The following is a 22,364-nucleotide window of genomic DNA, read 5'->3' on the forward strand; positions in this document are numbered from 1 at the left end:
GAAAAGTAGGAATGATGTTGATGTTCAAAAATGTACCACCTCCTTCTCGCACTTTTATAGATATAGCTAAGCTGTCCGACTGTTCTCCCAATTTATGCCCTCCGTCGCCTCAGCCTGGAGAACCTTTCCGCCAAGGGGAGAAAAGGAAAAATGACTCAAAGATCCCACCATGAGTAGTAGCCCAACCAGGTTAATTCCCGACCAACTGACCGAGGTGTAAGTATTGGCAACCGAGAACATTCGCAGAGATAGCAAACGAGAGGAAAAGGAGGAAAGGTAAAAAGAGCTCAGCACGTAGATAAATAGGATACTAAAGATGCGCAGCATGCAGAAAGATCTTTTTGGCCAATAGCTGTTTTATGTTTTGTCATGAACCTTTTTTGTATGAGATACATGTACTGTCTTTCTTTGAATGAGTTTGTGTGTATGTAATGTATGGGTTTATGTCTCCCCTCTGTTCGCGTCTCTGTGTTACCTGACCCCTGCTGTTCTGTGTTGTGAGCGCACTAAATGACCCATTACTGTACACGTCTCTCTCTCTCTCTCTCTCTCTCTCTCCCTCTCTATCTCCCTCTCTATCTCCCTATCTCTCTCTCTCTCTCTCTACATGTCATACGTGTACCGAATGGCTCGTTTAGGTTGCGGACGACTCTCACTCTCTATGGGAGTCCCCCTGTTCCATCTTCCTTTTTGTGGTAAAATTGTGCCCCGCTGGCACCAGTCTGATTGGATACTTATTGAACGCAAAGGTGTTCAGCGAAATTGACAGAAACTAAAACGATTGTAACTTGCCATATTGCTGCCTCTCCTTTCCGCAAAATGAATGAACTCGAATTGGCTAAGAAAGAAAGGACAGGTGAGACGACTAAGGTCCCCTAATCTGGTCTTTTATAGGGGAACTATATGTCAATGGCACCCTATTTTTCAGTTCGTTAGAGACAAGCGCCAATGTCCAGATTGACCCCAATGCCCAAATTGCCCCACCCCTTTTTCACTCAAGCGCGAATGCCCGAAGCGTCCCCGCCCCACCTGATTGACCCCAGCTGCTATCACCGATGCATAACTAATGACCATGACCAACTGTCGCCCCTCGAGAAAAATGCGTTAACACTGTCCTTCGATGATTGCACCCCCGCTCTGCTTGAAAGAGTTAGCCAGCTCTAAAAGGGAAATGTAAGACTATTAAGGCTCGGGTCGGAAGGACGAGTCTCCCCTGAATGTTTATTTTTGAGTTTCTGATGAAATACGCAAGTGATAGGAGTCTGACCTCTGTCCATATGTGTCATGAATGAACGCCGATTAGACTTGGTGTGAACACAGTAGAAATACCCATATACTTACTTCATGGTAATAGACTTCTGACTATGACCAATGAGCATGACCCCAGGTGCTAGGATTGCGAGTGGAATTCAAATGTAAAAATCTCTTCTCCTGCCAGTTCTCTAAAACTTGTTTTTACCCATTCCAAGATATACGATCATCGGAGGAGAAGGGTCGGACGTGGCGCACAGCCTGGCTGCAGATCATGAGACACATGCGACCTCGACCAAAGGTGGAGCCGCAGCGCAACAAGATACGGGACGAGGCAGCACTCTCAAACGCGGTAAACGAAAGGATGAAGGGCTGTCCTGAAGCTCTCTGTCCACTACCCCACGTGTGCCTGAAGCCTCCGTCCCCCTTTTCAAGCCCGATTGATGGGCCTGCTTGCTTGTTATCTTTTGCTCCCTTGGTCCCTTTGGTGTGTCCCAGGAAATCTGACCCCCACTCCGCCCTCACTCCCATCGACTATTGAACAACATACCCTCTTTTCCACGTGACTTTTTGCCGAAAGGAAGAACAGCATTTAGGTGGAAATGGGGTTATGCCACGGAAATGTAGGTGCCAAGCATAAGGCGCCACTAAAAGGATTTGTTAGGGAACAGGACTGTGGTCTAACAGCAGAGGACTGACCACACCCTGCAACGCGTAAGGATAGATCCGAGCTGGACCTATAGCTCCACCGCCGGTGCTCAACAGCGCCAACAAAAGGACACGGACTAGAGCCTACCAGTGATGGCTCACTGCTAAAAAGACACTGTGACGAAGAGATCTTATTGGACTGAATTCCTCCCTCAACTACTTGGTCAAAATGTTCATTGATCACCCTTTTGAGAAAGTCAGAAGCATCTATGCTATGTAGTATGTTTGCAAACGCAATTTCCTATGTGCCGCATTCTGCCAATCACATCAACTGTTCATGATTATATGCAATATGTTAGTATGGACAAATGCTATTTCATCAACCACACATGTGTATATGTACACCCATCAATTAGGAAATGAACTTTGTTATGTAAAAAGCGGCGACTGTGGAACTTCACGAAATTGATGTACATAAGCGGCGTTCATTTGTCTTTTCCCGTTCCCCTCCCTGTGCGCACCATGAATGTCATGGGACGTTGACCGCATCATTCTGCCAGCAAAGGCCCATGCCCGTATGTACCTGACAGCCATTTTAGGCACCATGGCCTCTTTGCCCGCTCATTTGGAATCCCCGGCTTCCCTCCTGCACGCATTTGAACACCCCCACCCATTCTCGAATAAACTTCTCCCTCTGCGCGACCCTGCTCTGAGAAGTAACCCTCCTGCTTGACCCACGCACCCCCCCCATCTCCTCTCGAAGAAGCATCCTTCGCCTCAGCTGACATAACCCCCCCAGCTGTACCTGACTGCCCCCGCTCTCTCATGTACGGGTCATAAGACCTCTCTCTCTGTGCAACTCTGTCCCTGTGCGCACCCTGGCTCCCCCCTCCTCCCTCACATGGGCAAGTCATAAACCTTCCTCTTCTGCAAGACTCTGTCCTTGGGAGTCACGCTCGCGCCTGACCAAACACCTCCTTTCCTTTTATGAATACCCCTCTGTTGGTAAACTCTCCCTCTGCGCCTGATTGTCCACGCGGCGTGAATACCTCTCCTTTGATGACCCCTTCCACCGAGTCCGATTGTCCACACAGGTCCGAGGCCATCGCCTAAGCCGGGAGATACAGTTTACTGCCCCCTATTGTATGGAGTCGCTCCTCTTCAAAGGGCCCACTATTGATCCTGGCCTCCCCACCCCCTGGGATACGATCAGGCGCACACATCCTAAGAATCGGCGGAACACTCAACTGCGTGATAGCCCCCTCCTCTTATCAGCAGGTTGAGGACCTCTATTGTGGATGTATGTGGGGGTGGGATTGACACGAGGATTACGGGGATGTCTTTTCCTTGTTTCACAATGTCGTTATTGTAATAAGGAATGTTTTGTAAGGTATAAAAGGCGATGTCTCAGAGAACTTGTGAGAGCACCTCCCGATGACACCTTGTTTCGTGTCTGAAATGACAGGCTCTCCTCATGAGTAATAAATCCTGTTCTTGTGATTCCTGCTTCCAGCGCCTGTCTCTTTATTTGGTAACTATTCAGAATGGGAACTAAGAGGCGACTTGTGCCAGCAGCCCGGGCATCGATAGTAATTTGGGCTCACTTTCCACAAGCCTGCATTTAATAAAGGCGTCCTTAAATGCAGATACTGTGATCAGCTACTTTGCTATGGGGAGCAAAGTGTTCTGCTCATGGTTCGATCATTGGAGAACCATCGCTGCCGTTCCCAGCCCTAATTATTATTTTTGTTTTTGCTCCTGTTGAGCAGTTTCCATTCCCTGTTTTTGTTTTTGTTCTAAAAAAAGAAAAAAAAAAAGTTCTTTTCAGAACTACCTCCAATTCTCATCAAAGAGCTATGTTCTTAAAAAAATGAAAAAGAGTAAGTGAAGTGGAGTGCATTGATAAAGGAAAGGAAAATGAGTAAGAAAGAACAGAAAGGTATGAGAGGGAAAAAGAAGTGAAGTAGGGGGACTGAAAGAAGGTGAGTGTTGGGAAGGAAAGTAAGGAGAAAGAGAGTGAACATGGGGAATGTGGATATTCAAGGAAAATGTAGAAAAGGAACAGGGGTGTGGAAGGGTAAGAAAAGATGCATTGCTGGAGTTGCATCATTTTTGTGACGCACTCCAGCAATGCATCACTTTTGTGCTTACAGATACGTCTGAAATATTGACGTATCTGTAATTACTTGCGACATAATGCGTCATATATTGAATATGATGCATGAGTAGAAGACTGAAGGCCTGATTTATGAGGCCATGCGTCACTTTTACGCCACCGGTACATCACTTTTTGTGACGCACCAGTGCTGTAAAAAATGCACCTTATTGAGTCATATTTACAAAGTGACGCATCTAGGTAGATGCGTCACTTTGTAAACCCCTGTGCCACATTATACCTACGTCAGGTGTAATGTATGCAAAAGGGACATATTGACGCAAGAGGTGATGCAGTGAAATCTATGAGATATCACTGCGTCACTTTTATGACGCTGTTGCGTCAAAATCTTGCGCCTGTTTCACAGCAGGCGTAAGACTGATGCAGGCCCTTTCACATGGGCCTAGGCCCCATGTGAAAGGATGCATTGCTGGAGTTGCATCATTTTTGTGACACACTCCAGCAATGCATCACTTTTACGCTTACAGATACGTCTGAAATACTGACGTATCTGTAAGTACTTCCGATATAATACGTCATATATTTAATATGACGCATAACTAGAAGACTGAAGGCCTCATTTATGAGGCCATGCGTCACTTTAACGCCACCGGTGCGTCACTTTTTGTGACGCACCAGTGCTGTAAAAAATGCACCTTATTCAGTCATATTTACAAAGTGACGCATCTAGGTAGATGTGTCACTTTGTAAGCCCCTGCGCCACATTATACCTACGTCAGGTGTAATGTATGCAAAAGGGACGTATTGATGCAAGAAAGGGTCGTAGAGGTGACGCAGTGAAATCTATGAGATGCCACTTTTATGACGCTGTTGCATCCAAATCTTACGCCTGTTTCACAGCAGGCATGCAGGCCCTTTCACATGGGGCCTGGCCCCATGTGAAAGGATGCATTGCTGGAGTTCCATCATTTTTGTGACACACTCCAGCAATGCATCACTTTTGCGCTTACAGATACGTCTGAAATATTGACGTATCTGTAAGTACTCCCGACATAATACGTCATAAATTTAATATGACGCATGACTAGAAGACTGAAGGCCTCATTTATGAGGCCATGCGTCACTTTAACGCCACTGGTGCGTCACTTTTTGTGACGCACCAGGGCTGTAAAAAATGCACCTTAATCAGTCATATTTACAAAGTGACGCATCTAGGTAGATGCGTCACTTTGTAGGCCCCTGCGCCACATTATACCTACGTCAGGTGTAATGTATGCAAAAGGGACGTATTGACGCAAGAAAGGGTCGTAGAGGTGACACAGTGAATAAACTGGGTTTTCCCCATGCTACGCTCCCCAGTCCGCTCCCCGGTGCGCGTACCGGGCGCTCCCCCCCCGCAAATCGTAAATATATATTTTTTTCCCCCGCGGGACCCTATTATAGCCCCCACATCAAACCTAGGGGGTCAGGGGGGGTCTACCCTGCCCCCTTATGATCATTTCCCCCCTTTTTTTTTGCCACCTCTTGTGTCTCGATCCTACCGAGACACAAGATGGCGGCCGCTCCGGACTGATTAGAATGTTTACAGACACCCAACAGCCAATCAGAATTCCGCGCGCAAGTCGCGTAGCGCGCCCGGTGCGCTCCCCGGTGCGCGCCTATAGATATATATATTTTTTTAACCTAAATTACTCAAAATCCACTGGAGCACATATCTTGAGACATAGCAAAAGCACATCGGGCTACCAGTCCCTACAATTTTGCCAAGTTTGGTGGAAATCCATTCAGCCGTTCGGGCTAAAAGTGAGTTCGACCGCCCTATGGAAATTAACATGGGGAAAACACGTTTTGGGACCCCCTTTTATCTCAGCCCCCGCTTGACGATTCCCCCCCAAACTTTCAGGAAAGGACCGGAGCTCCGCGAGGCAAATGTGAGGAAATTTTGAGGCAGATTCGTCAACCGGCGCCAAAGTTATTCCAAATAGTATTTTGAGATTTTGCATTGAAAAAAATCCTAACTATAACTACCTACTGGCGACCGCCAGTAGGTAATATATATCCAACAAGCACACACAGTGAGAGAAACGCCCACTCAGGTGCGCTGTTACCAAAAGTTTATTGCCGAGTACTCGATGTGTTTCGACCACACAGTGACTTGTTCATGATTATGGCATACAATACCTAAGTGCTCTATATGTACAGTGTTTACCCAGTAAACATAAAAGGAGGACAAAGCTCATTCACTATTATGGTCACCATCTAATATGTTGTTTGCTTGGACAAAACATATGCTTTTGTTACGGTGCCCTAAAATTCAAAATATGAAACAAGGGAACCCGTAAAGGTAGCGGAGGACCTCGGGTAATAATTGATTTTGAAGCTAACAAAGGTCTTAAGCTTTTAGATGCCTCGAAGAATAATAAGCACAGGCTTTAAATAAGAACTGTGTGTCTTTATCCTCCAGTGTCCAGCCGGACAAGGAGGTGTTTATTTCAAAGGATGAGAGAATATATACAGAGTTTAGAAGTGGAACAAGCCACAAATTAATAACTGGGCACAAGCCTGTACCAAACAGGTTGGAGAAAAAGGTGGCTTACAGTACAGTGAAATCTTACGTATGCTCTAACCAACAGTGACTGCAACACATATTACAATTTTTGCCCCAAATCTGGCTGTGCTTTTCATGGACCAGCTTGAGACCAATGTGATTCTCAATCCCTCCAATCCATTCTTCTCAGGGATAGGGTTTTGGCGTAGGTATATCGACGATATTTTCATCATCTGGAGACAGGACGTCGATTGCCTACGCCAATTCCTTCATTGGATGAATAACAACTGCATGGGACTGACATTTACCATCACTACAAATAATGAGTCAGTTTGCTTTCTGGACCTCACAATTTTTCACAATGAAGGTTTTCTACTCACGCGACTTTACTGTAAACCCACTGAAAAGAATACTCTCTTGGCCTATAACAGCAATCACCCAAGGGCCCTGCGTGACTCCCTCCCCTATTACCAATTTTTGCGGATCAGGTGCAACTGCTCATGCAAGGAAGACTATTTCCAAGAAGCTGCTATCCTAGCATTAAAACTGAAAGAACGCGGCTACCCTAAGAAAATAGTCTAAAATGCCTCCAAACGGGCCTGGTATTGTCCCCGTGAGATCTTACTCACCCCCAAACCTTAAACTGATTCAAAACGTATTGCATGCGTTTCCACTTTCTCACCTGTTTCCCATCAGTTGAGGAAAACCATACTCAAACATTGGCCCATCATTAATTCTGGCATCCTTACAATTGATAAACCATTGTTTGCCTTCAAGAAGAACAAAAATCTCAGAGACCACCTCGTCAGGGCAGCTCTACCTAGTACACCACCTGCTTCCACTCTTAACACTGTATGGGGTCTGTCCTCCATTGTTGGCCACTCGAAATGCGGCGGTTGTAATAACTGTAATTTTGCAATGGAAGGCAAAAGTTTTACTATCAATAACGTCACTGTACAGAGTTATTCATTCTCAAATTGTAATACAGCAAACATTATATATTTGATCCAATGTCCTTGCCTAAAGGTTTACATAGGGCAAAACACCCAGAAAGTTAAGATCCGAATTGGACAACACCGAAGCCGCATCCGTTGCTTGACCCCGAACGCACCATTCGTTGACCATTTTACAGCATTCAAACACTCTGAAAATGACATCAAGTGGACTGTACTAAAGGTCTTGAAACTTCCGCCCAGAGGTGGCAACATGGGACAACTGTTGAACAAGGAAGAACTGAAGTCCATCATCCAATTCAACTCCATACAGGATGGCCTCAACAGAGCAGAGGACTGGACCAGCCTAGTGTAATTTCCTTTGTACCCTGGAACTTTGTGCAAAACCAAAAGACACATAGGAATCCGACTCTGTTGGATATGACTTCTGCTGTGAGCACCAATGAACTGCATGCAAACCCATCAGTCGCAAGTAAATGAAATTCTTATGAACTGCACTTGAGCAAAGGCGCACAGAACATTCTGTTCAACTTTACCATTCTTACTGTCATTACTACAATTTGTTGTCTTTTTGAGCCTGGTCAATTGCAGTGAGCTAAAAACTTTTCATGTCACCACGTCTCACTCACTCCCCTACCGATTCACCACTCCAAGATGGCGTGCATGCTCCAGCCGTGCTCTGGACCCGTAATTAGATCTTTCTCAATTTTCATGACCCCCGAGAGGGGTGTTTAACACGCACATCCCCCTAAGCTGCATGCAACAGCTACCACGCTCACCAGACGGGACCCACTCACCGTCCCATGGCGATCACATTGCGGTAAGATTCACTCCTTTCCTCGCGCCCACCGCGCACTTTCGAAATACCGGCCAACTGATCCACCCACTTTTATCTTGCAGGATCGCAAGGAACAGGCGTGCCCCATTGTGCGCGGCCCTTCCCAAGCCTACGAAGCCGGCAGTTAATATACTACTGCTAAGGTAACCCTCACCTCGGTCTAATCTTGTCGTGACCCGCACTGCCCTTAGGCACTGCCCTCTGGCACTGCCCACTAAATACCACTACTTTTTTCATGCAGGTCACACTACCAGTATCTGGCCGGACATACCATTGAAGTTTCCCCACTGAAACGCGAAGCCGCCTAACTCTAACCGCTTGGCGTCCTAGGTAATCCAGTCATACGACCCCCCCATTTAAGCCAGCCTTGCTCCACTGCTAACGCTAACGGTCTCCCCCTTTTTTCACCCCAGATAGGTTGATGCCTCCACCCGCCTCAATCCCGTCACCGTCGTGACCGCACTACAATTTAGTGCCTGGTTAGTACGCTGACCGCTAAAGCTAAATCACCACTACCGCTTCCTTGATCGGCCGCATTAGTCACTGGCAAATTTTCGTGTTGCGCACTGCAGATCGGCCATAAGCACTCTTCACGCGTCGCACGGCCAAATCTTGGTTTCCGGCTCACCCTGCCGTTTTTCCACCAGAATGAGCACAACTTCAATTGTGCGCTTTAGAAGTAACCATGCACCTTTTCACTATTGCCCTATGTAAAGTGACCATGCACTGCCTCATTTTCACCTGCACGGTCTCCCACACGTGTCGTCGGTTTTTCATTAAAAATAAGCACATCTCCACCTGTGCCCTTTTGAAATAACCATGCTCGCACTGTGCACAGTAGCCCCTGCACTGTCTCTACACATTACGAAATTCGTACTGTATAGAAATGTAACTGACTTGCTGTGAATATGTAAATATTTTCCCCTGAGATAATTTGTCACTTCCCCTTTCCTCCCTCCTGTTTAAATCCCACAGGCTTGTATAAACACAATCAGGCAAAATTGATATTTGTAGTCCTGAAGATGATCCCAATTTAATTTTGGAGACAGGGATCGAAACGTTACATCAACTGTTTGTACAGTACTGCTTCCTTTTCATTTTGTAATATGTGTTGCAGTCACTGTTGGTTAGAGCTTACGTAAGATTTCACTGTACTGTAAGCCACCTTTTTCTCCAACCTGTTTGCCTGTTATTCTTTTCCCCATGTATTGTTTTTCTCTTTGACTTGGTACAAGCTTGTGCCCAGTTATTAATTTGTGGCTTGTTCCACTTCTAAACTCTGTATATATTCTCTCATCCTTTGAAATAAACACCTCCTTGTCCGGCTGGACACTGGAGGATAAAGACACACAGTTCTTATTTAAAGCCTGTGCTTATTATTCTTCGAGGCATCTAACAGCTTAAGACCTTTGTTAGCTTCAAAATCTAAAATTCAAAATGGCCTCTCATGTTCTCACAATGATTCATAACTCAAAACCTCGTTCAAACCAAAGTACCAAGATATTCTCACAATAAGTTAGTCAAGCTTATTAAGTCCATAGTCAATACTACGACAAATTAAACATAAACACACCATTCTGATATTTTCATCACATCATCTCAAAGGTACACCACCCATATTATTAACTGTAGTTTCACGATTATTTTTTGCTATTTTGCATATCCCTCTTGTTCTCATTTGTACTCTGCAATAAATTCAAAAATACACTTCCACTTAATGGTGCTCCCAGTGGGCAAACTACTCTCTTCCAACAAGTATTTCTATACATTTCCTAAATTGTGGTATACAATCATCTTGGAACAAGTCAAATATATGCAAATGGTAAATAAATATCTACTACTTTAAATCAAAATGTTGGCTCGTTTGTGTAAAGAGGTCAGTTCCCTGTAGTAGAGTTTGCAATTCAGACAGCTGTCCCGCTCCTGGCTTCTTTGTCCAAATCCCCTTCCTCTACTTCCTGAAAGAATATATAACATAAATTAAACACAGATTAAAATCACCTCATTTCTCCAGAGAATAAAAGAGAAATGAAAGAGAAGTCAAAAGAATACAGGCATCTGCTACATATCTCTAATCATCTATATGGACTCTAAGCTCCTCCTCAGTGTTGAGTCCTGTTGGGTTCTTCGTTTTCAAATCAACTATACATTCCGATTCCTTTCTTCTCAATGTGAGGGCTATATTGCCTCCTCTTGGTTCACTGTTTACTTATTCTATGGCATAGTATTTCAGCATGTTTCTATTACTGAAATGGTATTCAGCAACATGCAGAGCAACAGGGTAATGTTTATCGTTGTTATCTATTTCCCTCATATGTTCAAGGACGCATTCTTGTACAGGGTAAATGGTACTGCAGACGTATCCTTTTCCACAGGGAAATATTAGGAAATAGATCAAAAAATGAGAGTTACGGCTCAAAAATTGCTTAATTTCTTTTGTAATTTTACCATACGGAATAGAATATTCCCTATCGCTTTCACTATTTTTATAAGCTTTACAATTTTTACATGGATGGAATTCCATCAAATCTTGTTTAATCTGCACTGGGGTCCCATGAATATTTAAGTGATCTCTCTTTCCTATATGTGATGATAGGTGTGTCATCTATTGAATTTTGTACAATGAGATCGCATTTCAACATCTGCCAGTTCAAAGATATTTTTTTTTATTTTCATTGATTTCTCATTTAATGTGATTACAAATCTGACTTCCCCCTTCAAGCTTTCTTGGGTTGTTTATACTTTGATCAAATAACAGTGACTCCCTTGTCTTTGATTGGACCCCCTTCATTGCTTTCTCATGTAAACAGTAAGGGTATTCCCTCTCTCTGAATCTCTAAATCATATTGTTTTGTTCTGTGATAATGGCTTCTTCCATTTTACAATTTCTAGGTGTCCTCAGGTGTTCCCCATATGGGATGCTCCACTTAAGAGATTCCAGATTGTCACCCGTCGCATGCAGAATTGTGATTAACTGCTGTGAATTTTCTAAACAGCTTGGTACAAATCCTATAATTATATCTTTCTGTTTGAACATCCAAGAAGGTGATATTTTGTTTACTGATTTCTGCTGAGAACCTGATTCGTGTTAGATCAAACATTTAGCATTTTGCTGTGCAGTGCTGAAGGTCATGCAGGTGTGGGGTTGCCTGCTCACCAATTTTTTAATATAGGTCATGTCTAAAGGATAGACCCAGTGGCCAGCCAACGCAGCATACAGTGGAAGGTTCTGGGCAGCCGCAATTGCTCACCTTTGGAGGCATGGGTGAAATGCCTGGGCATTGGTCAGGCCCTCAGCCAACTTCCACTGGATATGGCAGACGGAGATGTGTAGTGGGTGTTGGTCACCCATGGAGAATTAGTTTTAGGAGCTTTCTGAAGACCAGGCCTTGAAGTCACCCCTTGCTATGCTTTACTGAAGGCCTTGTGCAGTAGGGGTTGGTCACCCATGAAGTGTTGGACTCAAGAACTGGGCCTGGTCCTGTAGTCAGTCCCTGTTACTCACAGGCTGAAGGCTGTTTGCAGTGCAGGGTTTTTGCTCACAGACAGTTGAGCACAGGGCCAACAATTGTTTGGAAAACAAAAATATTCCAAGGGGCCTCCGTATTTATACGACCCTATCGTATTCAAACCCTAATCCTGAAATACTACAGGAATAGGTGGACAATTCAACACAATGCTCTAAAACTATTTTGAGAATTTCGATAAAATATGCACGGCTGGATCCTGAGAGAATCCTAAAAGAAATATAACAGATAACAGAGTAGCTTAAGAAGAGACCAGAGAATGAGAAGGACAGATATTGATAGAGTTCTTAAAGAAATGAGTGTGAGACTTGACACATTGGAGGAGGGAATAAAACCACGCACACAGAGGAAATTTCTGAGGGACGTGCAGAACTATGAGATAGGTTCTATATTAACATTTAACAACAAATATTACTCCCTGTACTAGGAAGAGGTACAAGCAAGAAATCAGGCGCAAGTAGATTCAACTAGAACAGAGAAGGAGGAAAAACTGACAGAAGATTTGAGCAACCAGCAGAGAAAGAGGAATAGTGGAAACAACCCCAGTAGGAAGAAAAAAGAGGGGCACATCACATGAACCATAATGGATTTTGTAAACAAAAGAATAATTAATTTATATACTAGAAACTTACTGCTGAAGAAGTTAATAGGTTGGCTTTAACATTCTGTCCCACCATTAAATTTGATTATGTACAAAGAAGAATAGACGTATTCAAATGAGTTCGAAAGTTGACATTGAAAAAGCACGTTTTGTTGTGAACGTATCTAGGACCCTAATTAAATATTCCCGATTTATGCCCTTATGTGGTTATAACAAATCATATCCTTATAAAGGCATAAGAATCATATCCATATTTAGTCATTGCCAATGCAGTGCAAATACGGCAAGGCTACTTCCCTAAGACTCCTAGAAAGTACAACGCGTTCTTTAAACAAACCAAACCTACAGTAGCCAGGGAATTCCCCCTGCTTTTGTTTTGATTTGTCCTAGAACTCCTGCGAGTCCTGAAAGAACTGCCAGTTCTTAGTGACAGTTCTTAGTGACGTCTTATGTCCAACCTTTTGTCAAACACGGCACCTTCCAGGTATAAATATACCAGCATTTGCCTTAAGCAACACACAGTGGTTTGGAGCAGAGCGGCTATCTACTTACCCAAAGCCCAGCTGATGCGAGTGCCGAAGGAAGCCGACCCTCCCATTTGACGCACTGAGAGAGACGCTGTCTTTTCTCCTGCCGAGAAATCCAGCTCCAGTGTTTCCAGTCACCCTTGCAGGTTGCTGGTAGATCGAGTCCTGAGAACGAGATACAAGACCTCCTTCCTTCTAAAACCAAGGTACAGAGCTGATTAGACCCTTAGAGAATTCTTGATTCAGATTCTTGGTAAAACTAACTTAACTTAAACTGCAGCTCACTTACTCCTCCCCACGTACTAGGCTTAGGTTAGGTACACCGGGGTAGGCGTATTTTAGAAGCACCAGTTGAGTACGTTTAGTCAACTTTTATCATTATATGTAATTGTATATATTTTATCCGTGTTAAGTATCATATGGCTCAGAAACCATATAAATGCTTTTACAGTATTATTTCATAATACTCCTTTTACTGTACTCACTTTACTTTATGATAAGTATTGCAATTGTGGCAATTCATTTCTCTTGCATGAGAAAGCAGACTGCTCAATAAATACAACTTTTATTGAAAACGCCCGTCTCTCTATTTCTCTGCACTCTGGTGAAACTAAGCATGCACGATTGACTGAGTGAAATAGCTATCTATTGTTTTCACACGACTCTGTTTATGCGGTTGTCAGAAACTAATCCCTTCTTTTCTAATCAGGAAAGTTAACTCCTTCCTGTTCATTCGAGAAAGTTTCTAGTGACCTCTGAGCTAGCTGGCATACCTAATTAAGTCTAACATATTCAGTAGAGACCTAGTCGACCTCAGTCCTACGTCTAAACTGCCGTTTATGTCATTCCAATGCGCAGAGCCTATTGGGAATATAGGAACTACACTACAGTTTTATCTAAAATCAAAACCAAACTTGATAGTGGAAATGTAATCTTACCGGATGATCACAGCCTTCAGATAAGTGATGTGAACATGGTTATAACACTACATGAACTGGAAAGTGGTAAAACAATAGGGGAAGAGAATATAAAAAAGTTTTTTTGTTGACTTAGGGATTGTATATGATAGAAGTAGTCCAAGCCTTTTCAAACCAAGATCAACATTTACAATGCACTCATCATATTATATGATAGATGCATTCCATTAAAATACAGGGTGTTTACCCTGACTCCCTCTGTGCCTTTTAATTTAATATTTAGGGCATGCAGACCGAATTCCTACGTCCTCTAATGTTGCCTGCAGCATTTGTCCTGATGCTGTGGCCAGCCAACAAAAGTGCTTCCACTGACCCGAGTTTGGGTTTGCGGAACCAAAACATTTGACAGGGGAGAGAGCTCTTGTCCAATCAGATTGTTTTCTTTTTTTAATTTTAGATCTGTGAAACTAGATATTTGGGACTCCATGAATTAACCATACAGGTACCTCTAAATTTTAACATTTTCATACCCAGCTGGGAACTGGGAACACTTTTTAAATGCTGATTCCTCAAACACTATGGAATGGATTTACACAAAAGTAGAGCAAAACGCTTCGTTGGGTAAAGTTCTAATTTCATGGCAAGATTGATGTAATTCCTTTCAGCCGTTTTTTATGTATCAAACAGCAAAGAAGCCTTTGGGTGGTAAATAGGAAATGTCCCTTTTGATACCCCACTTTTTTTGCTTATGCTTGACAAATCTGCACGAAACTTACCATGAAGAACCCAAAGTGAATGCATTTTTTTTCAATTTCGTCTACATTTCTTCGAAAAGATTTCTCGAGGTTAGACCTTAAAAGTGGAGATCTGAAAAAGGCATGTACTTATTTTTAGTTTACCAAATAGAACAAGGTGGAAAAACGAAAATTATGAAACCAAACAGTGAGAGCTTATCTCCCTCTTGATGTTCAGTGGGCACGGAGAAGTACTTAATTGGTTAGGACGTATAAGTTGGAAACTCAAAATTAGTTTTATGATAAATGACCTACCATTGCCGGCAAGCTGAGCAGACTGGAGGAGCTTCCTGTGATCAAGCTGCGTGTCTGTTCAAACCGTACAGTCTCTTAGGAAAAAAATGTGTTGCTTTTTGTACACATAACTCAGTCTTGTAAAAAAAGTATATGGTTTTGGTCTTTAGACAGGGTCGCCTTCCATATGCCTTTTGTGTTTTTTACTGTAAGAGCTACTCAGATCTGCCTGGCTCTTGAAAAATCCTTTTGCCTCATTGCAATTCACTGGATTTATGTTTAAGGTTGCATATAACTGCCTGGATCCATTTGCTGATGCTTTTAAACGCTATGATACATTTTATTATTTCCCTTCTACCTGATTCATGTTGTGTGAAATCTTTATGTGCTGTAAATCCGCTGTAAAAAGAAATCCGAATTTAATTTAATTTAATTGAAAGGCTAAGTCAGCCCCACCTGTTACTTGGTCGTGCACATAGATCTCAATAGTAAACTCGTAATCACTGAAAGCCCCACTTTTATTTTTCATTTTGTATGTTAATAACGTACCATGTTTTTCATGATTATTATTATCTTTTTTAGACAAAGAAAATTCACGGATGTAAAAGTGAAATTCTAAGTAAAATGCCGAACAAAGCACAAGAGGTATGAAACCTGGTATATGCGATTCAAGTTTGTTAAAGTACATTGGGATATCATTCTGTCTTTGCTCATATGTTGGACTGGGAAAACGTTAGGACGCTGGTGCTCTAGTCCCTTAGATTATATGCTTTACGCACTCTGTGTGAGATTGGGCACACCAATAATTTATCAAATGTTTTTCGTTTTTATTTGTTCAGATAGTTTTTATTTAGTCTACAAAAATAACCAAGAAACAGAGCACATAAGGAAGCCGTACACTCCAGATGTCCTAAGTTATGAACGATTAGACATCAATCTGCATATGACAATATTGAAAACGGTATGTACGAAAAATGTACAGATGGAAGAAAACATGAGGATGTCATTCCAAGTAGGTGTGGAAGAAGTCACATATGACATTGATGGATCGAATCAGTCACAATAGAGGCATACAGATTGGAGTGTACCGCAAACCAAGTCCTCTCCTCTGGCTCATGAAGGAAAAGAATGAGAGAAAGGATGGGGGAGAGTGAAGGAGGGAAGAGGGAAGGGTACGGCTACACTGAGCAGCGTAGGGATAAGTCTAAGAAAAATATCCAATACAGAGAAAGTCTAAAGTGAATGCTACCACACAGGCAGAAGAATGCAGGAACATTAAGGGATTTATGGTGGTTTGTTCTTCTGTTTGTACTCGCCAAAAGCATGCCATAGTCGTCGCGAATGGCCATGGAATCTGGTTTGTAGGATGTTATCAGCTCCCCTGATTGAACAAAGTAGGTTCCACCATTTATCAAAGGTTTTGGGGATGGTGGATTTCCAGTCCGAGAGAACAGTTTTGGTGCCTAGGGAGAGCAGAAGGTCTACAAGCAAAGAGATGTGGGGGTCAAGATCTCTCGCATGGGTGTTGGCATATAGATCTAAGGCTGCTGTTAGGAAATCAATTTCTATTGCTGTTTTGGTAATTTGGCGCAACAGGTCTTGAATGTATATCCATAATGGAAGGGTTCTTACAGTGGTAGAGCTTGTGGTGTAGGTCCCCGCATCCTTACTCACAACATCAACATAAGGCAGAGTCCCTCAACCCTAATTTGTGTAGTGTGGATGTGTTGTCATTTGGCAGCGATCAGGGTTACCATCAGCTGAAGCCATCTTGTTTTCCGGCAGCCATCTTGTCTGTCATGTGCTACCACGTGCTCACCATGTGCTCTTTCCTACCTTTCTGTTGTCTGCTCTTGTACTCTACCTAGAGACAGGTTATATTTAGCCTCTTTCACTTTGCACATGCTCAGTCCATGCAGCTGTTACTAGTCTGTAAGTGTCAGGATGTGTTTGCTAGAGTTAGCCACTGCTAACTCCTCCTACATATTGACTGTGCATTTTCTGTATGACCTTATATGTACCTAAAACCTTCTCTTTGTACTTGTACCGCCTTCTTTTGAGCCCCTGTGTGGGTATAAAAGGACCATGCTCCTTCTGTTCAGTGTGCTACTTCATACACTACCGAAGGGTGTTGTGTGAATGTAGTTCCACCTCATGAGGTTAATAAACTATTTCTTTTATATTCCAGTTTCTGTGCCAACTTCTATCCTATTGGTCTGAGGACTTTGTGCAGAGAAGGGCGTACCCCTAGCACTGGTAGGCCTTGCTGAGGCCCACCACTACAGATGGGGTCCAGTAAATTTTGGGGATGGACCAGATTCTGGACTGTGCCAAGGCAGGGGTGATTTTGGATTCGAAGGGGGAGCTTCATATTTTTTGCCAGGTCATTTGGCAGTACGAGGATAGCCTGTTGATTGGGAGTGTGGTTCCCATTTCCTGTTAAATATTCTCTGGGCCTGTCCGTTATGTGTGCCGAGTATTTTATGGAGGTGGAAAGCGGTGTGGCCTTTTCTTCTGAGGTGCCTAGCAAAATTAGAAGGTCTGGATCATGTGGTGGTTTCAGTTTACCGAGCACGCTCTTGAGTCATAGGAATTCATAGAAGTTAATATTAGGTAGATTGAAGTCTTGATGTAGAATGGAGAAGGGTATCGGATTGGCAGGTGTCCGAGGCTGAGTATGGTATTTCTATCCTTTTGTCCCCAAGGTCCCAAAAGAGGGGTTTCCCATCTAGTTTAACAGAGCGGTTATATCATAAGGAGGCTAGGGTCGAGCCACCTGTTCCATTTAGTAATCGTTTGTCAAGAAGGAGAAGTGCTTTTACAGTGTCCAGTGTGGTTTGGTTGGAGTGTATGAGGGGGAGTTTCAAGATGTTATGGACTGTAAGGGCAGAGTTAAGGGAAAGTCGTGAGATAACGTAAGTCTCAATATTAAGCCATGGAGGAGGATTGTTTTTTTTGGCGTTCAGCCACCACACACCCTGAGCAACCAAGTAAGCGCTTTAATAACATTAGAGGTCCAGGATGTTTATACCTCCAGAGGTTTTATTCCTCTTCAGGACCTTCACAAAGATCCTTGTTTTTTCCCCTTCCAATATGAATTCTGCAAGTGCGATCTCCACAGATTAAAAGATGGCGAGGGATAAGGACACCGTGAGCATGCTGGATATGAAATGAATCAGGGGAGCAATCATCATCTTCACCAAGCCAACTCGACTCCACCAGGTAATGTTTTTGGGGGACCATGTGGAGAGGAGTTCTTTATTTTTGATTAGTGTATTTTGCTCATTCAGTGCCACAGCGTGTTAGAGGCCTAGGGAGAACTGCATTCCCAGGTATTTAATGGCAGTTGCTTGCCATTTCAGGCCTAATTTACCAATGACTGCAGCCGTGCAATTGACATGTAGAGGAAAAACCTCAGTTTTGTCTTTATTTAGAGGGTAGCTAGCAACCTGTATCTGTTCATTTCGTCCATGATGTTTGGAATGGCTCGTGGGCCATCTTCAGTGAATAGCAGGATGTTGTCTGCATAGGCGGCAGCAACTTTCCTGGACCGGGTGCCTTCCCAGTTTTAAGGGAGCATATAGCCAGTCTGATTTCCTCATTTGTGATAGGTTTGGTAATCGTCAGTTGGTCTTCTTGAGAGATGTTGGTGAGGGTGCATGAGTTAAGATAATCATTTATTTGGGTGAGGGAAGTTGGGGTAATCCAGTTATATAGGTCTGTACAGAACTTTTTGAAGGCCCCAAGAATACCAGAGGTGGATATGGTAATTACTCCATCTGGATTTCTTTTGGTCAAAATAAGAGATCGTTTTTTAGTTTATTTGAGATCATTTGTGAGGGATTTACGTGCTTTATTATTTTTATACAGTTTACCTGCCTTGATCACGTCATTTTTGGGTCTCTGACTCAGGATTTTATCATACTCATACTGTTCTGCACTCAATTTTGAGAGGAGGGCCAAGCCTTTATTTTGTTTGAGTTGAATGCTCAAGGAATGGATAGAGCATTCTAGCTCTTTGAGATGGTTTGAGTGTGCCTTATTTTTAGCAGCTGTGATATTTATCAGTATCCCCCCTTAATGTGGTCTTGAGAACATCCTAACGTGTCATGGAAGTTGTGTCTTCTGGGGCGTTTTGTTTAAGGAAGTTGGTAATAGCCATTTTTATTTGTGCTACATTGTCAGGGTCATCCAGAAGGTCATCGTTCAGGTGCCATTGACGAAGTGGTGGAGTAAGGTAATTAAGTGAGGTTTGAGTTGAGATACAGGCATGATTAAGGGGATCACAATTGGCTTAATCATCAGGGAGTGGGAGAGATGGAGTAGCGAGCTACTTACATGATGTAGTCTATTCATGTAAAGGAGAGGTATGGTGAGGAGCAAAAGCCATAATCACTCCCAGTAGGCTTATAGAGATGTCATATGTCCATTAGGTTATTATTTTTACATCAGGATGCCATTTGCTTATGCACTCTATTAGCTATAAATATGTGGGCTGAAACCCTATATAAATTAAAGTCTCCACCTAGGATAATGCCCAAGCCGTCTGGGAGGTCCTAGATTTGTCTATCGAGAGCCCTCCAAAAGTCTGAGGCGTTAGCATTTGGTGCATAGATGTTTATGCATGTATGTAGAATTCTAGATCCCGCCTTTTCATCTTGGAGATGAGCCCCCATTCTTTTTGTGCGGGCTGGGGAGATGCCAACATCTGAAATCCAAAGGCTATAGAATTTTGTGCCATGGATGGATTTTAAGTGGGTCTCTTGTAGGAGGATGATATCCCCTTTCAATTTTGACAATAGTCCGCCACAACTCTTCGCTTAACTGGTTGGTTGAGTCCCTTCGTGTTTCATGTAAGTATGTTTAATGTATGGGCCATTGGGGGAGTCTGGGTTTCTAAGATTAAATTATAACAGTAGAAATGGCACAAAACCTTTAAGTAGGGATAGGTAGCATAGTATGTGTTTCAGATTATCGCAGATACTACTTTGTGGAGGTTGGTAGTCATGTGGAGGAGTAAGGTTAGGGACTCGCTCAGTGGGGAATGGCAGAAACACTGCTCAGGTAACCGGGCAAGTGGGTCAGCCTGTTAGAAGCATGTTGGACGGAAAGAAAAGGGTGGAAGGCAGGTTAGAGGAGTAATGAAGAGAAGAAGAACCAGAAGCAATAATATAACAAAATTAACAAAAGCAATCACTAAAACTCACCTACCTCCAAACCCCGGGAATGCGTAGGTGAAGCAATCCCCCACCCATGTTCTAAGTGGGGAGTTTTCGGCCACAAGGAGGCCTATCCCAAATCCGGCTGGAAGGCTACCCAGCCCTGTAGTTGCTTTTTTTTTAAAACAATTTTTATTTATTATCAGTGAATAAAGATGAAAAACAAAGGGAAAAGCAAAAGACAGTAAGGGGTTCCGTTACATACCCCAGTTTTATAGTAGATACATATGTCAATTCAGATTATTAAGGAACGTCAATGGCTCCACAGGCTATTCATACCTCCTGCCCTGGCATAACCCATGAGTGAGCAGATTGCTAAAGTCATTATCCAACCATTGGAAATTCCCAAACCCAACTACCCCCCAATCCCCCTCCCTCCCCACCCTCCCAGGGCTGTCACTTAAGTGCTGGCTGCCAAAGATCAGGAGAGCTAATGTTGTAGTAGTAGGTCTACCTATTGGAAAGAGAGAAAGTTGTGTGAGATCAGGCATATCTCCAAAGCACAACCACCAATTGTGAGGAGATAAAACAAGGTGGGTTCAAAGCTGATTATGTGTTAACCTATGGCTTCCACAGAGTCATCCGCAGTTGCATCCACCGCATCATCCTCAGGGGATTTGAGAGCTACAACAAGCATTTCCAAGGCTCTCGCCCTCTCCATTACCTTCTCACTCCCCGTGCGATTAGCCATTTGTAACCTAATCCCTCCCTCACACTCAGCCCATTTCAGGAAGTCTGATTTTCACTTAGTGATGTTAGGGCCCTGCTTCGCTTTCCATTGTGTGGTGATGATTCTATTGGCTAGTAGGAATCCCAAATCTATTAATTTACTAGTGATTTTGTTCTTTGAGGTATGGGGAAACCAATGTAAGATACAGTGAGCCATGGGGGGGTCTAGGTCCCTATCAGTGAGGTCTGTCAGTAAAGCTGTCACTTCCTCCCAAAAGCTGTCAAGGGACGAGCAGTCCCATAACATATGTTTAAAATCCGCTTTGTCTGCAGAACATCTTGGGCAGGGCGCTGACTGGGTCGGGAAATATGTGTTGCAATCATGCCCGGGTAAGATATTCTCTGTGTAGAATATGAAAGTGCATGAACTGAATCTTCGCATTCCTCGTGCTCTTCCAGTCTCTTTCCACAATTTCACCTCATGCCCTGTCTGAGATGATCTTCCCTATATGTGTTTCCCACTTGAGCTTCAGGGCTGTCAGGGGGGATAAGGATTCCAGTGTCATAAGTCTATAGAGAAATGTCACCGCCTTAAAGGTGCCCGCTGCCATCACCACATACTGGCACCCCATAGAAGTGGGTGGCTCTGTTAGTACTCCACCCCAATGTTTCCTGATGGCCGCCGTGAGGGCTGTATATTGCAAGAAATCACCCCCTGGCAAGTCGTAGCGGGCTGGCAGATCGTCATACTCCAATCTCTACCTATTGCCCCCATGTGGCAGGGCCCTGCACTTCTTTAATGGTATTTCCGGCGCATAGGGACTCCTAATAGAAGCCCTCCACAGATATCTGTTCCAGCATTTCTGCGCCATGGCAAATTCTAGGATGAGGGATGTGGCACAAAGCCAGAGTCACAGTACTATGCGGGACATATCCTCCCTGGGCTCCTTTTCCCCTCTGGTGGCCCTCGCTACCCACTGTGTGACCCATTGAAATTGTGCTTCTAAATAATAAGTCTCATATTCCGGGACCGCTAGGTCTTCCTCTGCTCGGGGTCACATGAGTGTGTTGAGGGCTACCCTGAGCCTGCCCTTGCCCCACAGAAAATCAGCGCTCATTACACGGAGCTGCTTGAAATAGGTTGCTGAAATCCAGACTGGCAATGTCCCAAAGAAATATAGTAGCCGCGGGAGGGTCACCATTTTGAGAAGCGCCACCTAGCCTGCCACTGACAGTGGCAGAGAGACCCAGAATTAAAAGTTAGCTTTTGCCCCCATAATTGCCTTTCCAATGTTGCCCTCAAGAATATCCTCCTGTCTGTGATAGATCAGGGTACCCAAGTAGGGCAAGCATCTGTCCTCCCAGTTCCCCCCCCTAGGTGCACTGTGGGCCTATTCTATCCCTGTGCGACGGGAAAAGACATGATTTTCACCAGTTTCTTTTAAACCTGCCACTCAACTTAGAGCATGGAGCAGAGTTTTGGCCCCCAGTGAGGCCTCTCCCGAATCAGCCAGGAAAAGTA

At 43.7% G+C, this 22,364-nt stretch overlaps 1 protein-coding gene across 1 annotated transcript in view; it reads left to right on the forward strand.

The window, feature by feature from the left end:
* LOC147698332 (uncharacterized) overlaps positions 1–22,364 on the forward strand; it is a 126,211-nt gene that overhangs the window by 67,043 nt on the left and 36,804 nt on the right. The window contains exon 2 of the mRNA XM_086933426.1: positions 15,537–15,599. Within this exon, the coding sequence (XP_086789552.1) occupies positions 15,579–15,599 (21 nt within the window). The 5' untranslated portion in view covers positions 15,537–15,578. The remainder of the gene's footprint in view (positions 1–15,536; positions 15,600–22,364) is intronic.

This window comes from Lissotriton vulgaris, chromosome 8, assembly GCF_964263255.1.
Source record: "Lissotriton vulgaris chromosome 8, aLisVul1.2, whole genome shotgun sequence".
Classification (NCBI taxonomy): Eukaryota; Metazoa; Chordata; class Amphibia; order Caudata; family Salamandridae; genus Lissotriton; species Lissotriton vulgaris.